This window comes from Bacillus rossius, chromosome 5, assembly GCF_032445375.1.
Source record: "Bacillus rossius redtenbacheri isolate Brsri chromosome 5, Brsri_v3, whole genome shotgun sequence".
In the NCBI taxonomy this organism is placed as follows: Eukaryota; Metazoa; Arthropoda; class Insecta; order Phasmatodea; family Bacillidae; genus Bacillus; species Bacillus rossius.
The window spans coordinates 11,109,060-11,129,312 of record NC_086333.1 but is presented as its reverse complement, the minus strand read 5'-3'; the positions used below and the strand labels follow the sequence as shown (position 1 = coordinate 11,129,312).

General features: G+C 40.3%; 1 protein-coding gene across 1 annotated transcript in view; it reads left to right on the top strand.

The window, feature by feature from the left end:
- Positions 1 to 20,253, top strand: part of LOC134531584 (uncharacterized) — a 916,155-nt gene that overhangs the window by 176,657 nt on the left and 719,245 nt on the right. The window contains exon 2 of the mRNA XM_063367300.1: positions 699 to 841. Coding sequence (XP_063223370.1) covers positions 739 to 841 — 103 coding nt within the window. The 5' untranslated portion in view covers positions 699 to 738. The remainder of the gene's footprint in view (positions 1 to 698; positions 842 to 20,253) is intronic.

Sequence of the window (20,253 nt, the reverse complement as noted above, 5' to 3'; positions counted from 1 at the left end):
CACGGAGGCTTACCGGAACAAAAGTTCGTTAAACAACAGTGGGGCCTAGTGATGTCACAGGCAGAGGCAACGAAGGCGGCGGCGGGCAGAGAGACAGTACCTCGCTGTCGGTTCTCTGTGTTCTGCACCAAGGCGGCGGATGGCAGCCTTGCTTCTCACGCCGATACTTCCTGGAGTACAACATTATAGAATACTGCTGTCTTAAAACAAATTTTGCGAATTTTTACTAGATTAAAGATTTGAACTCCATCAAATCGTACTAAAACGAAACCAGTAAGTATATAGTGTATCAGGGAAAATGTTAGTAAAGAGTTACAGTATGGCTTGCTGACTCATGCGATGTGATCATTTATGATGTGGAATGTGGATCGAAGATTGTGATTACAACTACGGAGTATAATGGCTATAATGTAGTACACAATGTATGTGTGAGAAAGTAAGAGATATATTTGGCAGGGTGAGTGGCTTCGCAAAACTATGAGATGGTGAGGTAACCTATGGATAATTTCTTTGAGCTTGTAATATACTTCAGATATTAGAAATAATATGAAGTGGCGCATGATATGTGTGATTTTACAAGGCAGATGATTGCCTAGGACAGTGAGGTAGAAAGGTGTTCTATGGCTCGTAACTCATTATATATGATAATGTAGTATAGCAGGAATGAGGTGGCGGTTGATGTGTGTGTGATGTTGTAGGGGTGGCGGCTACCCATGACAATGAGGTGGCAGGTGTCCTATGGAGTGTGGCTCGGAGCGTGTGGTGTTCTTCACACTGGAGAATGACCCCGACTTGCAAGTCGCCTGCTTTTCGCCCTCGTCCTCATCACTCCACCTCAAAGGTAACTAAAAACACATGCTTATTTTAAATCACCAGAATTAATAACAAAGTGTAAAATTTGGTTTTAAAATTAAATTTTTAATGAATCTAGGCACACAACCTTGCTTTGTTGATACTTATAAAAAACGTTTTTTGTATTATCTTCAGCATATTCATCAAATAAGAGCAAAAAAATACACCAAGTAGTTTTACTACCCTCCCTTAATCACTAAGTTGCAACTGAATATTTATCTGCTTTAACTTACTTTTAAATAGGTAACTTATTTCAGGGAACATTCTGTGATATTTCAGTACAGAAACAATACTTTCTATTACAAAACTATAATGGTTAATGTGAGACATTTAAAGATCAATGAATTTAATTGTATGAATGTAAAAATATAGAGTCAATTTGAAATATAATATCCCATTGTTAAATATGCTGATTCACGATCACTAAAGGGGTGTTAAAATTGCATTTGTTGTCATCGTGTAGTTTTTTTTAAAATAAATGTCAACCTTTCATATTTTACTGGAGGAAAAATATCTTTAGAATGACAGTCTTTACATAAGATATGTTGTCTTGGAATAATTTTGGTAGTTGTTTTACTGAGTCTTATATATGTAACTAAACCATATTAAATTTGGTGATTAATTATCAACAACTTATCTGTCTGCCCGATTTTTAGTAATTAACTTTCACTGTAGCAAATGAAATGTCTTTAACTTTAAAGATAATTATACAATTCCCTTTTGTTATTTCTTTGCATAAAATTACTGTATATGAAAGCAGCTGATATATTCATGGTTATTATCCACAAAATGCACATAGTAAGGGTGCAGATTTAACTAACTGTTCAGAAGAAGTATGCAAATTTTGATTTGCACCTTTTCCTTAACTCAAAACGTTCCACAAGATTTATCCTTCCACTTCAGTGTATTGCATCTCTTACACTAATGGCTCATTTATTATATTTGGGAATCATATGATATTCCTGTTACATGGTTACATTACACAAAGCAAACCGTACGTACAATTCAAATCTCAGCCCTGGATATTACGAACGTGACTAATAACAATATTAAGAGCTGCAGACATTACAATCCCAAATGATTAATAATCAAAAATTAAGAGTTTAAGAAATTACAGTAATTATTACTAAACCATGAGGCCTCATTAAATACAGGAAATACAAATCATAAATATAGAATGAAAATATTGCAGATATTAATGATTCATGCTAGGCCCGAGCCTTGCTTCAATGACCCACACAGTTAATTTACAGGTCACCTTTAGACCGCGCATGTCGAGTCCCACTGAACAATTCAAAGAGACAGGTCTCTAAGACCTCGCAGCAATAATTCAAAATGAAAGCTAGCCTGTCCGGCACCGGACAACTCAGCAGGTGGAGGTTTTGGCATGACTAACCGAAGACTGTAGAAACATGGCCCAGACAGACATTAATTCGAAATGGAATTTAGAAGGACGGTGCCAAACGAAAATTTGGAATAAGACCGCAATCTATTAAGTCAACTTACATGGCACGCCGTCCTCGTGCCCACAGTCCAAAAGGTATCCCCTGCTGCTACCTCCACATGTTGGTCCGTTCCCCGCTCGCTCAAGAAGCCCCCATACCTCGCAAGCATCACGTTCACAGCTCGGCGAACTAACAGCGCAGGCGCGGAGGGGAAACGTTGCCACGCAACCAAGACACTACACCAGGGGAAGGGGGAACAAGGAGGGGAAACATCTCAGTCGAAGCGGATCTCTAAAAGATTTTCGGCGCGGCGTCGATGTCTTCCCTTGGCGACCCCGGCACCGGCACACCCTGAAACTGCTGTGTTGCCCTCTGGACTCCCTTAAGTAGAGGCATGTATCTCTGTTATCTTAACTCACTAATCAGTCACACCTCGCTCACTCTTTGCTCACAACTCACTCACACCGCGCTCACTCATCGGTCACACCACTCTCACACCTCGCTTACACATCGCTCACAACTCGCCCATAATTCACCCACAACTCTACACCTCGCTAACTAATAGCTCACACCTCGCTCACAAAACTCTTAAACCTCGCTAAATCTCGATCACGCCTCTCTCACACATCGCTGACACCCCTCTCACAATTCACTTACATCTTACTCAAAACTCGCCCACCAATTGCCCACAACTCTCTCTAACCTCGATCACATCTCACTCACACTTCACTCACAAATCACTCATACCTCTCTTACAAATCTCTCACACCTCGCTTACAGCGAATTCAAACCTTTCTCACACCTCGCACCCAACTCACTCGAATGTCATTAAAACCATGCTCTCAAATCGCTCACACTATGCTCACGCATCACTTCCAACTCACTCACACATCGTTTTTCCCCAATCACATTTATTCTACAACTCGCCCACACCTTGCAAAAAACTCGCTCAAACCTCGTTCTAACATAACTCGCACCTCACTCATACATCTCTTACACGTCAATCACAAATCTTTTATAACTCTATCACACATCACTCAAACATCGCTTACACATCGCTCACACCTCGCTCGCATCTCGCTCACGCCACACTTAAACCCCACTTACAACTCATCCACACCTCACCAATGCCTCGCCACACCTTACATTCACCTGGCTCACAACTCGCCCACACCTAACCCATACCTCAACAACACCTCTCTCTCTCTCTCTCTAAACTCGCCCACACCTCGCTTACCCCTCGGCCACACTTTGCTCACACCTCTTCCACACCTCACACTCACAATGCGCTCACCTGTTTCAAAACTTTCTCACACCTTTAACACTACTCGCTCATACTCCGTTCACACCTCATTCACACTTCGCCAAAACTTCACCAACACCTCGCTTGCACCTTGCACACACCTAGCTTACCTATAAGTAGTATAGGAAAGGGGCTCCGGGCCCAGGCTTCAGGCTGTGGATTGGGATTGTCGGTCAGCCATATTGGATTGTGTCGTCACGGCGGCCATCTTGGATGGTTGTGACCTTGACCTTTGACCTTGAAATTGACCCCGGCGGCCATTTTGGACCCGCCATCTTGGATCTGCCATTTTGGATGACATCATTGCGTTTTCGAACATTCCGGCGATGTGTTTTCCGCCATCTTGGACGATGACGTCTACGTTGCAATTTCCGATATGGCCGCCATCTTTAACTTTTTTAATTATTATCCGATTTTAATGAATTTTTGTTTAAATTTATAAAAAAATTCAATTAATAAAATCTTAATCAATTTTTTATAAAAAATATACATTAACGACACCGAGTTCGGAGTCCTCGGTTCGAACCCGACGAGCGCAAAACAATAAAAATGGCGGCCGATCCTTCCCTCACAGTGGACGCAGGCAGACTGACTCCCACCACTTTTTTTCAAAGCATATATATCGTCACCTAGTATGACGTCATGTCCGCCATCTTGTCTTCGATGCTGGAAGCCATCATCATTGTATTTTCGGCGAGAGTGCGCTGACGCCATGTTAGTTTAATTCTTATCCGCTAGAGTGCAGTAATCATTTATTATTATTACTAAGGTGCCCACCATCTTGAAATTTGGGCGCCATCTTGGAAATCCGTAATTATTTAGCTAGAAATTCGGGAAAAATTTCAAAATTCATTAAATAAATTGGCAATAAATATACTGATGATTCGATCGATTCCTGTCCTTGGTTCGATCCCAGGATGATACAATACAACTCTTATTTTAAAAAAATACTAAAAAAGTGTAAGGTTCGAGAAATAAAAACACCACAAGTTCTATTAAAAAAACTTTTATTACATACATACTACACTACTACAAGTACAAAAAAAAATACACAGACAAATTACTAAAAACTTGGTTAAGATTTATTTCCGCATTTAATCTTGTGCTGTTTAAGACACTGTATAGCTGTGAATCCTGATTTCCGAGGTCGATTAGCGAAATACTTAAAGCACATCTTACACATATAAATCTTATGTTGATGTTTTGTAACCTGTGGTCTCACAAGTCGGGAGAAGTTTTTGATGTAGCAGTAGTGTGCAGAACCGCTTTCATTTGTCACAAGCAACAAATCGAAATGATTTTTTCTTTCTTGTTTGGTGACCCGAATTGGACACACGTTATTATCCTCATTTAGCGCATACACATTAACTGAGACTTCAGGATTATTTTTCTCAAAATCTTTTATCTGATTTAATGGTGGCGGATAGCACAGTCCATCGAAGTTGTACTTATTCTCCAAAGCATAATACCTCTTATCAACACGGTTTTGATGACTTCCCTCGACAAATCTTGCCAAAATACTCCATTTAAAACAAAACTGATCCTTCAAGTTTTGGCAATTGACTACTGCTCTTTTGTTGACTATCGCCTCAGGTAAGGCAATAAATGATGATGTCTGATGGTAAGGAAGCATACTATGACTTGATTCTTTTCCTATGCACATAATCTTGTGACTATCCAGACTGTTACAATGCGAAAAAACCTTATCGCATTTGTCGCACTTATATGTCTCTCGAGAGATTGTCAGAGACGTACTGCAGGTCATTGATGCACCACAATATTTGCATTGATGCGATGTACGCTCTTCATTAATTGATGTCTGGAATGCAGAATATGAAACGTCAGCTGATGGTGGAACAGCACGTATCGTTGTCTCCTCTGCAGCAGGTATCGGGATCTCCACAGCTGTCGACACCGCAGCCATTGAGCTCTCCGCTGCTGTGGTCTCCTCTGAAAATGGTATCGGGATCTCCGACTCCATCATCGTTGCTGCCATCGAGGTTCCCGCTGCTGTCGGTAAACATTCTATTCCGGTCGACATAACTAAATCTCACGAAACTTAATGGAGAGAGCACGTCCGTACAGCACCGCGGCCAGAGGTGAAATGAGGGTCCACTCGTCTGAACCTCGCTTATATACCCGTGGTCTACTGGTATACTACATGAGTCAAAATATTGTCTGTATTTAAAATTTTTATATTACGTACCTAAAAATTGTAGAAATAAAATACACACGAGAGTAGTATGTAAATGGGGCTCCGGAAACAGGCCTCAGGCGGTGGATTGAGATTGTCGGTCCGCCATCTTGGATTTGTGACGACACGGCGGCAAAAATTCCTCAAAATTCCTCAAAAATGACTCAAAATGACTCAAAAATTCCCGTTTTAAGAAAAAATTTCCCTTTTTCGAGGGAAAAATACCTGTTTCGAGGGAAAATTTCCCGATTTAGTCCTTAAAAATCCCAACGGCTAGAAATGTCCTGATAGAGGCTTAAGCATCCTTAACTCAAGCCTCAGTTAAGCCTCTATCAGGATGTGACCTTGACCTTTGACCTTGACCCCGACGGCCATCTTGGATCCACCATCTTGGATGACGTCATTTCGTTTTCTCGAACATTCCGGCATTGTGTTATCCGCCATTTTGAATTATGACGTCACCGTTGCAATTTCCGTTACGGCCGCCATCTTTAAATTTATTATCCGATTTTAATGAAAAAAATTAAAAATTATAAAAAAATTTAATAATAAAAAATATAATAAAATATTTAAAAAACAACATTTACGACACGGAGCTCGGAGTCCTCGGTTCAAACCCGAAAAGTGCAAAAAAAATAAAAATGGCGACCGATCCTTCCCCCGCGGTGGCTGCAGGCATACTGACTCCCTCCACTTTTTTTTCAAAGCATATATATATATCGTCAGGTAGTATGACGTCATGGCCGCCATCTTGTCCTCGTTTGCTGGAAGCCATCATCAGTGTATCGTCGGCGATAGTGCGCTGACGCCATGTTAGTTTAATTCTTATCCGCTAGAGTGCAGTAATCATTTATTATTGCTGTGACACCCGACATCTTGTCATTTGGCCGCCATCTTGAAAATCCATACTTATTTAGCTAGAAATTCGGGAAAAATTCCAAAATTCATTAAATAAATTTGTAATCTAATTCTGCTTGATTAGGTCGACTAAGGTCCTTGGTACATTCTAGGACGATGCAAAAAAAATTAAATATAACATATATTTAACACAATAGTAACAGGTTCGAGGAATTAAACACCACAAGTTCTTTTACAAACATAATATTTATTACATAATTTCTATTCTACTACAGGATCATTTGCGAAAGCCAGCAATCTTATAATCATTTAGTTCCGCAGTGGTGTGAAATGACTAATTCTTAGCTCCAATCGGTTTATACTAGACAGAGTCCAGCCAGAACCTTTACAGACATAGTCAACCTCTTCTTGACAGAGTTTCTGGATACCGTTTTTAACAGTTTGCTTCACATCGTTAGAACTGTAAATTACTGCAGCCGATGTCTTGAATGCACACTTCTTCACTTTGTCATCGAACGGATATGGCTTTCCATATTTACAGTCCAACCACAAGTTATATTTCAAAGGTCCGTTTGTTGCTACATCATCAGTAAGCTGATTGATTATCTTCTGTCTGATATCGTCAAGAAAATTACAAATGTCCTTCGACTCACCGAACGTATTTAGATAATAGTAGTCTTTCAACGTTCCACGAAATGCAGACTGCGTCAAGTAGAAGCCATTATCGTTCACTTGTAATGCGCCGAACACAGTCTTAGGTTTATTTTCCTGTTCAGACGTCATACCAATCGGTTGCTGCACATCGGTTTTCTTGCTTGTACGCTCACGAGCCTTCAACCTAAACCGAGGAGTCGAAATTTCTGCAGGTAGTTCAGCAGTAGGCACACGGACTTCAACTTTACAGTTTTTCGCATGTCGTCGCAAATTATCAATTCTAGTAAACCATTCATGACACTCATCACATCGAAACTTCATGCGAGATGGATTCTTCATGCATTTGCTCCGCTCATGTCTTCGTGCATCATGAGCAAATGCGAACGACGTATTCCAGTAGCTGCAAGGATACCGTGGTGATGAAGACAAACCTTTCAGACCCGATCCAGATACTAACGTTGTCGCAGTTGCACCATCTCCAGGTATACTCTTATGAACATCAATACATCGTTGTTGCGCTGAAACCTTTACTTTCTGCCGAACAGCAGGACCTTTGCATGCCTTCATGTGCGTTTTCATATTATCTTTTCTGGCAAACTGCTTATGACATTTCTCACAAACAAACATTTTACGATATAGGTTCTTGACACATTCGCTCCTCTCGTGTCGCCGAGCATTGCTATTGTTTGAGAAAATCTTGTCGCAGTAACAGCACCGATGTTCGCTAGTTGTTGTCGATTCGGCATCCATTGAAGTCTCCATTGATGGCGAACCATCGTTCGCCGAGTTTCCCTGTGCAGCCAGCACTAGAGGCATTAAAGTCTCTTCTGCTGGCGGTACCACGTCTGTTGAAGTCTCCTCCAGTGTTGACATCGACGTTGCCAACGGGATCTGCTCCACCATCGTCGACGCTGACGTCAAGGTTCCCGCAGTCGATGGTACAACCTCCATCGAGTTCGTCGTTAAAGTCGGTAAAGATGCCATCGAGTTCGCAAGAACAGGTAATTACGTGATTAATGCAAGTAGTATGTAAATGTATTTCCAAGATCAGGCTTCAGGCTGTGGATTGAAGATTGTCGACCGCCATCTTGGATTTGTGACGTCACGGCAGCAAAAATTCCTCAAAATTCCTCAAAATTGACTCAAAATGACTCAAAATTTCCCGTTTTAAGAAAAAATTTCCCGTTTTAGAGGGAAAAATTCCCGTTTCGAGGGAAAATTTCCCGTTTTAGTCCTTAAAAATCCCAGCGGCTAGAAATGTCCTGATAGAGGCTTAAGCATCCTTAACTCAAGCCTCAGTTAAGCCTCTATCAGGATGTGACCTTGACCTTTGACCTTGACCCCGACGGCCATCTTGGATCCACCATCTTGGATGACGTCATTTCGTTTTCTCGAACATTCCGGCATTGTGTTATCCGCCATTTTGAATTATTACGTCACCATTGCAATTTCCGTTACGGCCGCCATCTTTAAATTTATTATCCGATTTTAATGAAAAAAAATTAAAAATTATAAAAAAAATTAAATAATAAAATTTTTAATAAAATATTTAAAAAACAAACATTTACGACACGGAGCTCGGAGTCCTCGGTTCAAACCCGACGTGTGCAAAAAAAATAAAAATGGCGACCGATCCTTCCCCCGCGGTGGCTGCGGGCATACTGACTCCCTCCACTTTTTTTTTCAAAGCATATATATCGTCAGATAGTATGACGTCATGTCCGCCATCTTGTCCTCGTCTGCTGGAAGCCATCATCAGTGTATCGTCGGCGAGAGTGCGCTGACGCCATGTTAGTTTAATTCTTATCCGCTAGAGTGCAGTAATCATTTATTATTGCTGTGACACCCGACATCTTGTCATTTGGCCGCCATCTTGAAAATCCATACTTATTTAGCTAGAAATTCGGGAAAAATTCCAAAATTCATTAAATAAATTTGTAATCTATATACTGATCGATTAGGTCGACTAAGGTCCTTGGTACGATCTAGGACGATGCAAAAAAAATTAAATATAACATCAATTTAAGATAATAATAACAGGTTCGAGGAATTAAACACCACAAGTTCTTTTACAAACATAATATTTATTACATAATTTCTATTCTACTACAGGATCATTTGCGAAAGCCAGCAATCTTATAATCATTTAGTTCCGCAGCGGTGTGAAATGACTAATTCTTAGCTCCAATCGGTTTATACTAGACAGAGTCCAGCCAGAACCTTTACAGACATAGTCCAGCCAGAACCTTTACAGACATAGTCCACCTCTTCTTGACAGAGTTTCTGAATACCGTTTTTAACAGTTTGCTTCACATCGTTAGAATTGTAAATTACTGCAGCCGATGTCTTGAATGCACACTTCTTCACTTTGTCATCGAACGGATATGGCTTTCCATATATACAGTCCAACCACAAGTTATATTTCAAAGGTCCGTTTGTTGCTACATCATCAGTAAGCTGATTGATTATGTACTCTCTGATATCATCAAGAAAATTACAAATGTCTTTCGACTCACCTAACGTATTTAAATAATAGTAGTCCTTAAATGTTCCACGAAATGCAGACTGCGCCAAGTAGAAGCCATTATCGTTCACTTGTAATGCGCCGAACACAGTCTTAGGTTTATTTTCCTGTTCAGACGTCATACCAATCGGTTGCTGCACATCGGTTTTCTTGCTTGTACGCTCACGAGCCTTCAACCTAAACCGAGGAGTCGAAATTTCTGCAGGTAGTTCAGCAGTAGGCACACGGACTTCACCTTTTCAGTTTTTCGCATGTCGTCGCAAATTATCAATTCGAGTAAACCATTCATGACACTCATCACATCGAAACTTCATGCGAGATGGATTCTTCGTGCATTTGCTCCGCTCATGTCTTCGTGCATCATGAGCAAATGCGAACGACGTATCACAGTAGCTGCAAGGATACCGTGGTAATGAAGACGAAACTTTCAGACCCGATCCAGATACTGACGTTGCCGCAGTTGCACCATCTCCAGGCATACTCTTATGAACATGAATGCATCGTTGTTGCGCCGAAACCTTAACTTTCTGCCGAACAGCAGGACCTTTGCATGCCTTCATGTGCGTTTTCATATTATCTTTTCTGGCAAACTGCTTATGACATTTCTCACAAACAAACATTTTACGATATAGGTTCTTGGCACATTCTCTATTCTCATGTCGTCGAGCATTGCTGTTGTTTGAGAAAATCTTGTAGCAGTAACAGCACCGATGTTCGTTAGTTGTTGTCGATTCGGTATCCATTGAAGTCTCCATTGAAGGCGAACCAGCGTTCGCCGAGTTTTCCTGTGCAGCCAGCACTAGCGGCATTAAAGTCTCTTCTGCTGGCGGTACCACGTCTGTTAAGAGTCTCCTCCAGTGTTGACATCGACGTTGCCAACGGGATCTGCTCCACCATCGTCGACGCTGACGTCATGGTTCCCGCAGTCGATGGTACAACCTCCATCGAGTTCGTCGTTAAAGTCGGTAAAGATGCCATCGAGTTCGCAAGAACAGGTAATTACGTAATTAATGCACCAGAAGAAACAAACTAGGTGATCCTTACACCGACGACGTCATTAACAAACTAAGCATCCTGTTGTCTAGAGCTCGCTTATATATACATGCACAGTATAGAACAATACGCTAGTCAAATCAAGAACCATTTACAAAAATACTAGAGTCAAAACAACATTAAAAATAGAAGGACCATCAACGAAAAGGCAGCACATTTGGAAGCACCGACAACGAAAAGGCAGCACATTTGGAAGCAACGACAACGAAAAGGCAGCACATTTGGAAGCACCGACAACTAAAAGGCAGCACATTTGGAAAAACCGACAACGAAATGGCAGCACATTTGGAAGCACCGACTACGAAAAGGCAGCACATTTGGAAACACCGTCATCGAAAGGCAGCACATTTGGAAGCACCGACAGTGTAAAGGCAGCACATTTGGAAGCACCGACAACGTAAAGGCAGCACATTTGGAAGCACCGACTACGAAAAGGCAGCACATTTGGAAGCACCGTCATCGAAAAGACAGCACATTTGGAAGCACCGACAACGTAAAGGCAGCACATTTGGAAGTACCGACAACGTAAAGGCAGCACATTTGTAAGCACCGACAACGAAAAGGCAGCACATTTGGAAGCACCGACAACAAAAAGGCAGCACATTTAGAAGCACCGTCAACGAAAAGGCAGCACATTTGGAAGCACCGACAACGAAAAGGCAGCACATTTGGAAGCACCGACAACGAAAAGGCAGCACATTTGGAAGCACCGACAACGAAAAGGCAGCACATTTGGAAGCACCGACAACGAAAAGGCAGCACATTTGGAAGCACCGACTACGAAAAGGCAGCACATTTGGAAGCACCGACTACGAAAAGGCAGCACATTTGGAAGCACCGACAACGAAAAGGCAGCACATTTGGAAGCACCGACAACGAAAAGGCAGCACATTTGGAAGCACCGACAACGAAAAGGCAGCACATTTGGAAGCACCGACAACGAAAAGGCAGCACATTTGGAAGCACCACCAACGAAAAGGCAGCACATTTTGGATGAATCATCGAATAAGGAAGCACATTTGGAAGCTCCATCAACTAAAAAAGGCAAAAAGGAAGCACAAGTTACGAGATCTAAGTCTTAGTAAGAAATCATAATACAAGAAATAAAAACATTACACTCTTATAATTTAAATTATTTATTTTATTGCTCTACATTATACAAATGCAAGTAAAACAAGTCAATATTGTATGTAGCCAGCATTCCTTAGTTCCTTGGGTATGAAGGATATTTCTTTGATGCACGAATAGTTTCCTGCACAAAGCGAACCATGTAGAAGTCTTAGCCGGTCTACCAATATGTTTGGATCTTTCCATGATGTGTAATCATTCTCTTCTACCACCATCTTCCTTGCACCTTTATAATAAATATTATGATCTCTGGTGTCTTACGTTTTACCACCAACCTCAGGGTAAATTTCATGTTTGAGACGGTGATCATCACAAGCTTGATCAGATTTATTTAATATATCACGTCGTTTCCATCGTTTCGGTCTCAGGACACCGCCACATTCTTCGATCTTGGCAGCTTTAGGTGCTTCATCATAGTCTATGTCTTTGTCAACAGCCTCAGAGTCACTGTAACAATCACCGTAGAAGGAATCGTCATCACCCAATTTACCGTAATAATTCGATGTTGATGATGTTGAAGTGTCTTCATCGTCTTCATGCTTCCTTTTTAGGAGTCCATCATTTTTACAAAGTAGGAAAGATCTACTTGAATTCGGCTGGAATATATTCTCACTTTTCACGTTAAGGATTCTTCCATTGTCTTCATTCTTCCGTAAATCATCAACCTTCTTCAATTTAAGTTCTTTGTCGAGATCGGAACAGCCAAGAAAATTATTGTCGTAATGCAGATCACTCTTCCTTAGGCTAGTAGATCCATCGTTGTCCTCTTTCTTGTACGCAGGCTTGGCGCTACAAGTTCTGCCATGTCTTTTTAGGCTCTCTCTCCGCGTAAACGACTTGCTACATCGAACACAACTTATCATATTGCGCAGTGGATTTTTAACACAGTCTTTCTTCTCGTGTTGTCTTTTATTCTTTCTCAAGATAAACTCTTTACTGCAAAACTTACACCTTTGTTCTTTCGATACAGCGTCAGATCCCAAATCGGAATTCATATTAGTTACTGAGACTAATGCCAGATACCAATTGAGTGTTTTAAATTAGATTCAATACTTAAATAGAAATTTTTTCATATTTCATCAGCGAGAATTAATATATCTCATGCAAAAGTACTTTATGCATGTAGTTCTGCTTTTCAACACCAGATGTCGCCACATGTTGCTTGCAGGTAAATAATATTTAGTTATTTTATGCGGGATGCGGGATGCTCACTAACGATCGCAAAAGAAGGATGGCTTCGTTAGACTCCAAGGAAGAGGAAGTTAGTCTTGCATGTTGGTGCTCCACAGATGTCTCATGGCGTAATATTAATTTGACTGAGTAATGATATTTGTTAATTCCACCTGATAAAAATATTGCAAGTTTTGATTTAGTAGCAGAAATTATCGAATTAAATGTAACTCCAAATAAAATGACATGTCTCATTAGAACAAAAAAAAATCCATGCAGAGAGCGGTTTCTCAGAATAGTCAGAAACACTTGAAGAAACCACAGGAATGATTGCAAGAACACGGGAAAAACCATCAAAATATTGTCAAGAATAATCAGGAGCACACTGAGAAAACCACTATAATATTAACAATAATAATCGGAAGCACACGGAGAAAACTATCATAATATTGACCAGATTAATCGGAAGCACACAGAGAAAACCACCACATGTTTTCTTTGATATCATAAAATTACAAGAAAAAATATTTAAAAATAAAAATAAATTAATAAAAAATTTAAAAAAATAAAAAAAATGCATAAATTTCTGGCTTGTACAAGAACTCTATCTTTGCTCAACAATGATAAGTTTAGAAGCTAGCAGAAACTGTTTATGCATTTTTTTATTTTTTTTTTTAAATTTTTTATTAATTTATTTTTATTTTTAAATATTTGTTCTTGTAATTTTATGATATAAAAGAAAACATGTGGTGGTTTTCTCTGTGTGCTTCTGATTAATCTGGTCAATATTATGATGGTTTTCTCCGTGTGCTTCCGATTATTATTGTTAATATTATAGTGGTTTTGTCAGTGTGCTCCTGATTATTCTTGACAATATTTTGATGGTTTTTCCCGTGTTCTTGCAATCATTCCTGTGGTTTCTTCAAGTGTTTCTGACTATTCTGAGAAACCGCTCTCTGCATGGATTTTTTTTTGTTCTAATGAGACATGTCATTTTATTTGGAGTTACATTTAATTCGATAATTTCTGCTACTAAATCAAAACTTGCAATATTTTTATCAGGTGGAATTAACAAATATCATTACTCAGTCAAATTAATATTACGCCATGAGACATATGTGAAGCACCAACATGCAAGACGAACTTCCTTTTCCTTGGAGTCTAACGAAGCCATCCTTCTTTTGCGATCGTTAGTGAGCATCCCGCATCCCGCATAAAATAACTAAATATTATTTACCTGCAAGCAACATGTGGCGACATCTGTTGTTAAAAAGCAGAACTACATGCATAAAGTACTTTTGCATGAGATATATTAATTCTCGCTGATGAAATATGAAAAAATTTCTATTTAAGTATTGAATCTAATTTAAAACACTCAATTGGTATCTGGCATTAGTCTCAGTAACTAATATGAATTCCGATTTGGGATCTGACGCTGTATCGAAAGAACATAGGTGTAAGTTTTGCAGTAAAGAGTTTATCTTGAGAAAGAATAAAAGACAACACGAGAAAAATGACTGTGTTAAAAATCCACTGCGCAATATGATAAGTTGTGTTCGATGTAGCAAGTCGTTTACGCGGAGAGAGAGCCTAAAAAGACATGGCAGAACTTGTAGCGCCAAGCCTGCGTACAAGCTAGAGGACAACGATGAATCTACTAGCCTAAGGAAGAGTGATCTGCATTACGACAATAATTTTCTTGGCTCTTCCGATCTCGACAAAGAACTTAAATTGAAGAAGGTTGATGATTTACGGAAGAATGAAGACAATGGAAGAATCCTTAACGTGAAAAGTGAGAATATATTCCAGCCGAATTCAAGTAGATCTTTCCTACTTTGTAAAAATGATGGACTACTAAAAAGGAAGCATGAAGACGATTAAGACACTTCAACATCATCAACATCGAATTATTACGGTAAATTGGGTGAAGACGATTCCTTCTACGGTGATTGTTACAGTGACTCTGAGGCTGTTGACAAAGACATAGACTATGATGAAGCACCTAAAGCTGCCAATATCGAAGAATGTGGCGGTGTCCTGAGACCGAAACGATGGAAACGACGTGATATATTAAATAAATCTGATCAAGCTTGTGATGATCACCGTCTCAAACATGAAAGTTACCCTGAGGTTGGTGGTAAAACGGAAGACACCAGAGATCATAATATTTATTATAAAGGTGCAAGGAAGATGGTGGTAAAAGAGAATGATTACACATCATGGAAAGATCCAAACATATTGGTACACCGGCTAAGACTTCTACATGGTTCGCTTTGTGCAGGAAACTATTCGTGCATCAAAGAAATATCCTTCATACTCAAGGAACTAAGGAATGCTGGCTACATACAATATTGACTTGTTTTACTTGCATTTGTATAATGTAGAGCAATAAAATAAATAATTTAAATTATAAGAATGCAATGTTTTTATTTCTTGTATTATGATTTCTTACTAAGACTTAGATCTCGTAACTTGTGCTTCCTTTTTGCCTTTTTTAGTTGATGGAGCTTCCAAATGTGCTTCCTTATTCGATGATGCATCCAAAATGTGCTGCCTTTTCGTTGGTGGTGCTTCCAAATGTGCTGCCTTTTCGTTGTCGGTGCTTCCAAATGTGCTGCCTTTTCGTAGTCGGTGCTTCCAAATGTGCTGCCTTTTCGTAGTCGGTGCTTCCAAATGTGCTGCCTTTTCGTTGTCGGTGCTTCCAAATGTGCTGCCTTTTCGTTGTCGGTGCTTCCAAATGTGCTGCCTTTTCGTTGTCAGTGCTTCCAAATGTGCTGCCTTTTCGTTGTCGGTGCTTCCAAATGTGCTGCCTTTTCGTTGTCGGTGTATCCAAATGTGCTGCCTTTACGTTGCCGGTGCTTCCAAATGTGCTGCCTTTACGTTGTCGGTGCTTCCAAATGTGCTGTCTTTTCGATGACGGTGCTTCCAAATGTGCTGCCTTTTCGTAGTCGGTGCTTCCAAATGTGCTGCCTTTACGTTGTCGGTGCTTCCAAATGTGCTGCCTTTACGTTGTCGGTGCTTCCAAATGTGCTGCCTTTTCGATGACGGTGCTTCCAAATGTCCTGCCTTTTCGTAGTCGGTGCTTCCAAATTTGCTGCCATTTCGTTGTCGGTGCTTCCAAATGTGCTACCTTTTCGTTGTCGGTGCTTCCAAATGTGCTGCCTTTTCGTTGTCGTTGCTTCCAAATGTGCTGCCTTTTCGTTGTCGGTGCTTCCAAATGTGCTGCCTTTTCGTTGATGGTCCTTCTATTTTTAATGTTGTTTTGACTCTAGTATTATTGTAAATGGTTCTTGATTTGACTAGCGTATTGTTCCATACGGTGCATGTATATATAAGCGAGCTCTAGACAACCGGATGCTTAGTTTGTTACTGACGTCGTCGGTGTAAGGATCACCTAGTTTGTTTCTTCTGTTGCATTAATCACGTAATTACCTGTTCTTGCGAACTCGATGGCATCTTTACCGACTTTAACGACGAACTCGATGGAGGTTGTACCATCGACTGCGGGAACCATGACGTCAGCGTCGACGATGGTGGAGCAGATCCCGTTGGCAACGTCGATGTCAACACTGGAGGAGACTTCAACAGACGTGGTACCGCCAGCAGAAGAGACTTTAATGCCGCTAGTGCAGGCTGCACAGGGAAACTCAGCGAACGCTGGTTCGCCATCAATGGAGACTTCAATGGATGCCGAATCGACAACAACTAACGAACATCGGTGCTGTTACTGCGACAAGATTTTCTCAAACAACAGCAATGCTCGACGACATGAGAATAGAGAATGTGCCAAGAACCTTTATCGTAAAATGTTTGTTTGTGAGAAATGTCATAAGCAGTTTGCCAGAAAAGATAATATGAAAACGCACATGAAGGCATGCAAAGGTCCTGCTGTTCGGCAGAAAGTTAAGGTTTCGGCGCAACAACGATGCATTCATGTTCATAAGAGTATGCCTGGAGATGGTGCAACTGCGGCAACGTGAGTATCTGGATCGGGTCTGAAAGGTTCGTCTTCATTACCACGGTATCCTTGCAGCTACTGTGATACGTCGTTCGCATTTGCTCATGATGCACGAAGACATGAGCGGAGCAAATGCACAAAGAATCCATCTCGCATGAAGTTTCGATGTGATGAGTGTCATGCATGGTTTACTCGAATTGATAATTTGCGACGACATACGAAAAACTAAAAAGGTTAAGTCCGTGTGCCTACTGCTGAACTACCTGCAGAAATTTCGACTCCTCGGTTTAGGTTGAAGGCTCGTGAGCGTACAAGAAAGAAAACCGATGTGCAGCAACCGATTGGTATGACGTCTGAACAGGAAAATAAACCTAAGACTGTGTTCGGCGCATTACAAATAAACGATAATGGCTTCTACTTGGCGCAGTCTGCATTTTCGTGGAACATTTAAGGACTACTATTATTTAAATACGTTAGGTGAGTCGAAAGACATTTGTAATTTTCTTGATGATATCAGAGAGTACATAATCAATCAGCTTACTGATGATGTAGCAACAAACGGACCTTTGAAATATAACTTGTGGTTGGACTGTATATATGGAAAGCCATATCCGTTCGATGACAAAGTGAAGAAGTGTGCATTCAAGACATCGGCTGCAGTAATTTACAGTTCTAACGATGTGAAGCAAACTGTTAAAAACGGTATTCAGAAACTCTGTCAAGAAGAGGTGGACTATGTCTGTAAAGGTTCTGGCTGGACTCTGTCTAGTATAAACCGATTGGAGCTAAGAATTAGTCATTTCACACCGCTGCGGAACTAAATGATTATAAGATTGCTGTCTTTCGCAAATGATTCTGTAGTAGAATAGAAATTATGTAATAAATATTATGTTTGTAAAAGAACTTGTGGTGTTTAATTCCTCGAACCTGTTATTATTATGTTAAATTGATGTTATATTTAATTTTTTTGCATCGTCCTAGATCGTACCAAGGACCTTAGTCGACCTAATCGATCAGTATATAGATTACAAATTTATTTAATGAATTTTGGAATTTTTCCCGAATTTCTAGCTAAATAATTATGGATTTTCAAGATGGCGGCCAAATGACAAGATGTCGGGTGTCACAGCAATAATAAATGATTACTGCACTCTAGCGGATAAGAATTAAACTAACATGGCGTCAGCGCACTCTCGCCGACGATACACTGATGATGGCTTCCAGCAGACGAGGACAAGATGGCGGACATGACGTCATACTACCTGACGATATATATGCTTTGAAAAAAAAAGTGGAGGGAGTTAGTATGCCCGCAGCCACCGCGGGGGAAGGATCGGTCGCCATTTTTATTTTTTTTGCACACGTCGGGTTTGAACCGAGGACTCCGAGCTCCGTGTCGTAAATGTTTGTTTTTTAAATATTTTATTAAAAATTTTATTATTTAATTTTTTTTATAATTTTTAAATTTTTTTCATTAAAATCGGATAATAAATTTAAAGATGGCGGCCGTAAAGGAAATTGCAACGGTGACGTAATAATTCAAAATGGCGGATAACACAATGCCGGAATGTTCGAGAAAACGAAATGACGTCATCCAAGATGGTGGATCCAAGATGGCCGTCGGGGTCAAGGTCAAAGGTCAAGGTCACATCCTGATAGAGGCTTAACTGAGGCTTGAGTTAAGAATGCTTAAGCCTCTATCAGGACATTTCTAGCCGCTGGGATTTTTAAGGACTAAAACGGGAAATTTTCCCTCGAAACGGGAATTTTTCCCTCGAAAACGGGAAATTTTTTCTTAAAACGGGAAATTTTGAGTCATTTTGAGTCAATTTTGAGGAATTTTGAGGAATTTTTGCCGCCGTGACGTCACAAATCCAAGATGGCGGTCGACAATCTTCAATCCAAGGCCTGAAGCCTGATCTCGGAAATACATTTACATACAACTAATGCACCAGAAGAAACAAACTAGGTGATCCTTACACCAACGACGTCAGTAACAAACTGAGCGACCTGCTGTCTAGGACTCACTTATATACATGCACCGTATGGAATAATACGCTAGTCAAATCAAGAACCATTTACAATAATACTAGAGTCAAAACAACATTAAAAATAGAAGGACCATCAACGAAAAGGCAGCACATTTGGAAGCACCGACAACGAAAAGGCAGCACATTTGGAAGCACCGACAACGAAAAGGCAGCACATTTGGAAGCACCGACAACGAAAAGGCAGCACATTTGGAAGCACCGACATTGTAAAGTCAGCACATTTGGAAGCACCGACAACGAAAAGGCAGCACATTTGGAAGCAACGACAACGAAAAGGCAGCACATTTGGAAGCACCGACAACGAAAAGACAGCACATTTGGAAGCACCGACAACGTAAAGGCAACACATTTGGAAGCACCGACAACGAAAAGGCAGCACATTTGGAAGCACCGACAACGAAAAGGCAGCACATTTGGAAGCACCGACAACGAAAAGGCAGCACATTTGGAAGCACCACCAACGAAAAGACAGCACATTTTGGATGCATCATCGAATAAGGAAGCACATTTGGAAGCTCCATCAACTAAAAAAAAAGGCAAAATGGTAGCACAAGTTACGAGATCTAAGTCTTAGTAAGAAATCATAATACAAGAAATAAAAACATTACATTCTTATAATTTAAATTATTTATTTTATTGCTTTACATTATACAAATGCAAGTAAAACAAGTCATTATTGTATGTACCTAGCATTCCTCAGTTCCTTGAGTATGAAGGATATTTCTTTGATGCACGAATAGTTTCCTGCACAAAGCGAACCATGTAGAAGTCTTAGCCGGTCAACCAATATGTTTGGATCTTTCCATGATGTGTAATCATTCTCTTCTACCACCATCTTCCTTGCACCTTTATAATAAATATTATGATCTCTGGTGTCTTCCGTTTTACCACCAACCTCAGGGTAACTTTCATGTTTGAGACAGTGATCATCACAAGCTTGATCAGATTTATTTAAAATATCACGTCTTTTCCATCGTTTCGGTCTCAGGACACCGCCACATTCTTCGATCTTGGCAGCTTTAGGTGCTTCATCATAGTCTATGTCTTTGTCAACAGCCTCAGA